The sequence below is a fragment of the Atta cephalotes genome (genome assembly GCF_000143395.1).
Source record: "Atta cephalotes unplaced genomic scaffold scaffold00015, whole genome shotgun sequence".
Classification (NCBI taxonomy): domain Eukaryota; kingdom Metazoa; phylum Arthropoda; class Insecta; order Hymenoptera; family Formicidae; genus Atta; species Atta cephalotes.
The window spans coordinates 3,813,343-3,821,801 of NW_012130079.1; the positions used below are offsets into that span (position 1 = coordinate 3,813,343).

General features: G+C 36.1%; 1 protein-coding gene across 1 annotated transcript in view; it reads left to right on the plus strand.

Annotated features, from left to right (window-relative positions):
- Nucleotides 1-256: 256 nt before the first annotated feature.
- LOC105618089 overlaps nucleotides 257-8,459 on the plus strand; it is a 253,179-nt gene continuing 244,976 nt past the window's right edge. Inside the window, exon 1 of the mRNA XM_012199629.1 lies at nucleotides 257-274. Within this exon, the coding sequence (XP_012055019.1) occupies nucleotides 257-274 (18 nt within the window). The remainder of the gene's footprint in view (nucleotides 275-8,459) is intronic.

Here is an 8,459-nt window from a genome sequence, read left to right on the forward strand (position 1 = left end):
ATTTGCTTTTACGCTTCGAAAACACATAAACTGTGGTATGAAAAAAAAAAGATCTCTAAATAATTCTTTTTCATTTCTACGAATCTGAATAATCTGCGCTTTAACGTGTGGGAGTGATTTATACGAAATTTAGCTCGAGTGCAAACAGCAGTAGGAGAAATTATCGATCTTTCCCATCCTCTAAATTGCTATCTTTCTGTTTCTGTTACAGAGTGACAGCGGGCTAGTGGACACAGATCCAGGTCGAGTTAGCAGCATGACAGCCATTAACTCGGTGAGCCAACGTTAAATTAATACGCGACGATAAAAGCAATGCGCACAGTATCGCTTCGTTTAATAACTCGATATTACATCAACTGGTTGCGTCCGTTTTAAATTATGTAAACCGAATAATTTACCGATAATGTACGTTAATGGCCATGACCGTATTTGACCAAGTTGTGACCAACGAAACAGGAAATTTTTTTTAACGTAAAGAGAACTTTCTACTTCAAATATCGTTTTTGCTCTGTTATGTGTTACTGTGTACATTTGAATTTCTCATCGCGTCACTTATGGTTGTAAGAGAAATAGCATGAATTTGAACGAAAAGTTGCTTGGAGAAAAGATATTCTCGATGCTGAAGTATCGATTCTGAAATGATTTCACACTCTCACGTGACGAACCATAAGGAAATGAGAAAGAGTGATGGGAACGGGAGCCTCGTTATATTGCCGTTGTTCATCAAATATGTAGGCAACTGTTTCTGATATAGAAGAGCCTGCTTGCGGAGTTTCCATCCGCTAATAATCCCATAATGCTACTCACGCGACCGTAGTTTCCTGGGGGAAAGAAGATAGTGGCTTGTACGGTCTGCGCGAATATTTGCGAGGCGGGACATTTCGGCTCGACAAACAACTGGGAAGCCAGAGGATGCAAGCCTAGTATTTTATCAGTTAATCCTAATACAGTTATCATCGACTAACATTTGGTATTGTTATGATTAAGGGACGAAGGTTGTTCAGCCTTCGGCCAGACGGCGCTTGTTAATCCTTTTTACATTACCGTTGTGTTTGTTGAATAGAACTTTACTGTACAGTTTTATATATTTTATTATATGTACTATACATATGTGCAACACATGTATGTATAATATTGGACTTGAAACAAATTGGTACTTACAAATTAATATTGAAACATATTAATCCTTAATATGATCTTTAAAGGAGTTTTTTTTATATATGAGGCGATATATCTATATGAATATGGAAATCTTAGAATAATCTCTTAAAATTAGATTAAATAGCTCTAAAATGTAGTTGAAATGTAATATTTTTAATATTCTCTGTAAAATTACTCCACGAAACGGAGCTTCTAAAAAATATAAGATTAAATATTAAAATTAGAATAACTGAAATGAAAATAATGCAAATTTATTTATTTGATTTAATAGACAATCTTTGGATGTAGATTACCAGAATAAATCATTTCTAGATAGAGTTAAATGCGCGGTTTGACAAGATGAAACGACAACTCGTCTCTTTTTTCCTTACAATACTATCCGATGATTTATATTCATATCACATTGTGAGCGCAATGAATCAAAACTTCTTCCCTCTAATCGAGCGTCGTTCATTCTTCTTTTTTGAAGTTAGGCATGGAGTTTTGCGACACCTGACGTTCGGATATGTTACATTATGAATCGTAGAAAACCGTTTGCATGATAACCGACATGACTCAGGTCGGTGAAAGGTGAGACACGCGAAGCGACGACGGTGGAGCTTTCCTACATAGCAAAAGAGCCAGCGCGCCTTCCCCCGAGAATTGTATACGAATACGCCAACATACGGTATATTCATAGTTTCCGACTACCCTCACTCGAATTCGTGCACTCTTGTTCGGCGAAGTGAGAACCGGATCGGCGGAATTTAACCGGATGCTTCTTCCGCTTCCCTTTTCCCTCGTTCTCGTCGCCATTGCTGTCGCGATCGATTTGGGAATACGGCCGCATGCATCGTGGCAGAATCCCGAGAATTCGTGCCGCGTCTTCTCGAGAGAGAACAACCCCGGTTAGTTACGAACTTGTCTCTACGACCTGCTGCACTGTCGCGACAATGGTATATCGATTGTAGCACCATCGAGTCTTGCGGGAATACGCGCGTTGATTACTCACGAAGATTACGTTGCGAATTTGCGTTCTTCTATAAATGTTCGTCCTATGGGTGTGAGAGATATTTATGCTTAACATAAACTAGTTGACGACAAATGTCAAATTACTTAATATTGATAATAATATTCTGATGAGAAAAAGTGGAAAAATATATGAGAGTAGATTTCGAAATTCTACAGGATTTGTATGTGTTATTACGGCATTTGATAATTTTTTTCAAACTGATAAATTATTGATATCCATCATAGTATTTGATACAATAAAAATAAAATAATGCGATATTCAATTAGTCGTAAAGTTTGGCAATTGTCCCATTATACGCATTTCGTAACGAGAGGAAATTCTGAACGAGTGAGTAGAGTTTAACGAAAGAAAAGTATCTCTCGTTTTTCCGGAATCAACTTATACTATCCACCTCATAATATAAAAGCAGGCTGTCTTATGATAGTGTGCAAACAGCTAGAAATAAAGCAACGCTTGCAATGCTCGTTCGATTAGGAGATGCGAAATCTGATACGCGCGCTCGTATTTCGATGTTGTCTGAGTATATCCGTAGTATTATGCGAGCGTAATTGAGAGGAATATCCGCGTTTGAATATTTTAACTAATATGCATGCTAATCAGAACAAAAGTTGACACGAGACAAGATGAAGATTAGCGATTAGAATTTTCCGATAATGTTTTTCGCAATTGTTTATGGCTTGCAATCAAAAAATCTTGATGAAAATAACATTAATCTTTAGGGGATGGAGTTCAAAAATCTTATCTTTTTTTAAATAAGATTTTAAATAAGATTTTTTTAAATAAGATTTATTATAATTCAATATTTTTTATTCTTCCCCCCCTCAACCATTAAAAAAAAATAAAATTGTTTAAGCCCTACTATAATTTCTTGTTATGTAAAAATTAATAATTGTAAAGTTGCAGTAATATATGAGAAGACTATAAGATGTGAAGAAAATAAAAAAAATAATTGCGATTGATAATTAAAATGTAATTAAATGAAATACATTCGTCACATTAATATTTAAATGGATTTATTTAAATGTAAAATAAATGTGGTGTATATTTATTGCTATAAATAATAGCTTTGCATCGTTACTTTTACTCTGAAGAGATCTCGAAGTCAGTCTACGATGTCGGTACAAAAGTGCCGCGATCGATAGAAACGTAACGGTGCATTTTTATTCCGTGTTGCTCCTTTTTGCGCGCTACCTCTTCGCCTTCTCTATGCTGTATTATTCAAACTTTACATACGTTTGAGAAACAAGAATATTCGACGAGATCGCGTTGATGCTTAAAAAAACGCTCGTCTCAGGAGCTCGTTATTCTCTTCGGTATCAAAGTCGACGAGCATTTGCAATTGAAATTTTCGCGGTTCTATAAGTCTACCGTGAACAAATTCGAATTTCACTGTGGTCTACGCAAAGAGATGATTCCCCAATTACTTCCATCGTTTTTCTCTAACATCATGTATTATTATAAAAAGACATTTGTGATATCATTCTAAAAATTCCAGTAAAATTAATAAATTTCAGTAAAGTTATCAATAAAATTATTACTAAAGATGAAATAATAGTATATATGTTAAGTATCTCGTAAAGAAAATATTACAAGTTTATTTTATTAAATATATCTTAGAAAAAAGATCTTTAGAAAATTATTAAAAATATTAAGAATATTACAAAAAGAGAAATTCGTAAGAGAACCCTTTTTATTTTCTCTATGCAACATCGTCTCGAATCATAAACTAATGATTTTTTTACGAGACACAAATATGTATACAAGCCGACCTTTCCCGAGCTGCACGCAGTCTCGCGGAAAATGACGCGCTCGAATCCAGTGACCCGGCGACCGGAGCACAGACGAAAGTCGGGTCTAAAGGACGCCAAGGAGGAAACCAGTTTAAATAAAGACCACGCATGTGGGTCAGCCGGCGTGGCGTTGCGACGTGCGTGTACGTTACGCAAGCTGTGTCGCGCATCAGCGGCATCGTTGGTCGAGCTTTGCTAGCCGTGCAGGAGACGCGCACTGTGTGCATAATGTGCATCAGCTGAATCACTGTACACTACCCCCTAAAAAGCATCCGAGCGTATATCACCGCAGGCGTGGAATAAAGGTATATCTATGTCAGCTTGTAACAAGCTTTCCTTTGGTTGACACACACGGATGGAGTAGCTAGAAATACTAATTACAGATTTGCGGGAAATTATCCTATAATTGCGGAGATGTATATTGGGATGATTTTCGCAGATGAAGTATCTCATTTGTCTACAGTTTTCATCTGTTGTATTGTACAATTTTCATCTGTTCTTCTTGTTCTCATTGTTTATGCATCCTATACATCCTTATGTGATAAATACTATTTATTTTGATGTTACTGATAAAATTTAAAGCTGTGATGGAGAAATGCAAAAGAATTGTGGCAAAAACTTAAAAATATGATAACTTTGATTGGTAGAAATAAGAAGTCTTATTCTTGTCGTATATATTTAATTTTAAGAATAACTTATCGAGATCTATATATTTTTTCAGTTATTTTTTACGTTTTATGCTTTAAGTTTTTTTAATACTTTGCGATACAGGATTATGTAGTACACAATATCGATATTCTGACTTTCAAATGAATATGACTTTTAAATTAGGTAAAGACCATAGATGTGCGTTCTGAGGATTAGTTTTGTTTGCGCAGGGCGAATACGGGCTAAGCTTGGGAAAACGATGTATTTGCAAGTAGCCGCATGTAGGACCGTTTATAAATCCAACGCATCTGCATACATTGTCCTGAACTTTATGTGGGACTTTACTGGACCGAAACTGACTGTTGGAATGGGATTCAGGACCACTTCAAACGAAGCGCCACACAGAAATCTGCCCGCGAGCCTTACGAGCACATATGAAACTTCCGGTGCAGCTCTCTCTTTTGTGATACACGAGAAGTCAGATGTCGGTTCGTCGAAGTAGGAGAAAAGCTTCTCCACCGCGGGGAGTTATATTATATTCAGAGTGCACTCCCGGAGACGTTGCATTTTCCGAGGTTATTTTGAATTTGCGTCGTGGAAGTTGCACATGGAAAGAACGTATTTCGCGAGTTTCGATCGATTCTAAAATTCGAACTTACTTACGAATATGGCAACGATAAATTCGCACGGTTTGTACAAAAATTGCACCTATATAATTAAAAACTCGACGCTAAATTTCTTCAAGAAAAGGATTTTCTTCTAAATTCTTGATAGTCTCCAATTTCTTGGAGTACACTGATAGAAATGATTTTATTGTAGAAACAAATCAAGGGAAAGCAAATGTGATATTTGTTAAAAAACTGATCGATTTGTTACGATTGCAAATTAATTCGTCAATGTAACAAATAATATCGCTAGCATATAAGAAGCTCGTGTATATAAAAGTCGTAGACGATTGCAGGATCCCAAATCGTAAGAAATTGACCAATTCTAAGTATTCTCTCTATATTTGATTGTGCTTGGTCGATTTCCTACGACTCCAGATTTAAGACTCCAAGATCATCTATGAATTCTATGTAAACAAGCCTAAAATCTATCCAAAAGATAGATTAGATTCTGTATCGTTTGCTTCTGTTAATAATTAGTTAATTGTAACTCACTCCAAAAGAATTAAAATATTGCCACTATTGAAAAAGAAAACATATGCACTCTTGAATAAGAATGGCAGATTTTGACTCTTTTTTGGAGTGAGTTTCATTCCAAAGGAAAAATTTTTTTTTTTTAGTGAATCTTACTCTAAAAGTGAAATCCCATTCCGAGAGAATAAAAATCTGTTCTTATTCAAGAATACAAATATTTTCACTCTTTTTCAATAGTGGCAATATTTTTCTCTTTAGAGATTTTACTTCAAGAAATTTAAAGAGTATAAATTTTTATGACGATCGGATGAATAATTGCGCGTTTTATTTTTTGTCATGTGCAATATATTATATCGTTGTTACGTGAAAATATATTAAAGCGACCAAGAAATTTAGTCAAGTCGTACGTTGTCGTACGTATATGCTGTTTCGTTCCGCTAAATATCCATTTCTGCGAACTAAAATCATCGTATATTTTCTGAGATGACGTGACGAAACATAATGTAAAGTGACGTGACGTGATACTGCTTGACATGCTGTCGCTCTTTTCGACCTCATTTTTTTTTTCAAATGTTTCATGTTTCACGGACCGACTTTGAGCGGATGGTATCTTTTTAAGGTGGTTTATTGAAGACACAATTTTTTCTTTAAATATGATCTTTAGATTGTGATTTTCAATCGTTATTCTAGGGAAATTGAAATATTCTGAAATATCACGTTAAAAAATAATATAAAAAAAATAGTTCCTGTATCATTTTTGAAAATTAATATTAAAAATTAAGTTAAATTTATTTAGGATTAGAATATATATTTTAGCATGTGAAATAAAATATTCTAAATAATAGATTAAATATGTATGAATTTGATTGGATGCATTTAATGTATACAGTATACATTAATTAACATAAAGATGCAGTTTACTATAAATATAGAAACCGATTAAACTCTGAAATTGTCAATATATCTTTTTATACTGTTAGATAAAATATGTATTTTATAATCCAAATTTTGCATTTCACTTTTACACTCAAATTAAAACAATATAGAATGTATATAAAACAGTATAGAACAGTATCGAAAAGTTTTAATATGCATCAAATACATCAGTGCGTCTGATCGAATTTGCCGTTAAATTTTATGATGTGGAATAGCCATCATGATTTAAGAAGGGGTGACTACGATGCTTCTCGGCTCTTAAAATTGCGAAAACAATTGCTCGAGCTTGAAAGAAAAATCCGATGTATTGGACTTGTAAATTATTTGGGGATGCGCGAGACGACATCGTAAATGGTTGGCTGTGTACGTGGACAACAAGGCAAGTTAGATAGATCGCCGTCGATTCTACCTCCTATGTTCGCGAAATCGACCGCCGGCGGTCTCCGGGGACGGACCCAGGTGCAAAATCCATTCGGGAGAGGGCAAATCTCCCTTCGCCTCTATATTATCCCGTACGTCGAACTCCGCGGGAGGAGCCGGGAGATCCGCGAAGTGAACTACGCCGCCAACGTCGCTTTCTTACGAAAAGAGAGAAAAAGAGGAAAGCAAGAGTGCGCGCAGACTATTCCTCGACATTGTGGATCCGGAACAGCGGGATTTATTATCTCGACTGGAACGGACGCACCTGGCTAATGCCGTCGACTTTGTTGCCCGACGACACGCTGTGAAGAGGAACGGAATACCGATAGGAGTATCGGTGAAGTGAAGCGCGCTGGAGCCTCTCGAGCTTCTGGAATCAGGAAGTGAATGGACATGGCAGATGCGTTTTTCTTTAGATGGATACTTAAAAGTATGAAAATCTAAAAGCTAGACGAATTTGTGTAACCAAATATTTTTAGGATACTTTTGGATATTTAATCAGTTATTGTTATCAGTAAAGATTATATCAAGATCAACCCTGCTAATCTATTCAAATTTACTGTACGATAATATTGTTTAGGCCAATATGATTAAAAAGCTCTAAAAAATAAAAAATACAATTTTTATAGAAAAAAAATGCATTGACAGATAAAGTTATGAAATGCTAGAGAAAAAAATTTTTATATAAAATATTAATAAGAACATAAATTACATTTTAAGTTTCAAATAGACCTAAATAAGATTAACGAGCCATTTACAATAAGTCAAATAGGCCCAGTGAGGTTAGAGAAAAAGACATAACTCTTGCGTTTATTCGAGATTATACGTTACTTAGTTACGTTATATGCTTCGTTTTCCAGCTGTCGTTTTTATTGCTTGTGCATTTTGCGTACGTTAAATCATTCCTCGTCTTTTATAGAATGACCATATCACTTCCGAGAAGCGTAGATACGTAATATCCCCAAGCCGCCTCCGATCGCCGCATCGTCACGCGGGTTAAAAGCGACGTTCGCAGCCGCGCGCTCATCTAACTTGCCGTTGCGATTTTAACTGTCCATATATTCGCACGGACATCACAAGGTCATCCATTCCAGCGATTGTCGACAGCTGCTGCGCGTCATTAACCGCGTCGAAAGAGGTAAAGAGAAAATACGCGCGCGCGCGTGTGTGTGGGTGTGGGTGTGGGTATGGGTGTGTGTGTGTGTGTGTGTGTGTGTGTGTGTGTGTGTGTGTGTGTGTGTGTGTGTGTGTGTGTGTGTGTGTGTAGTAGTAGTAAGTAGTACGTACGTACGTCGTACGTACGTACGTAACGTAAACTTACTCCTACTACTACGTACGTACGTACGTACTCTT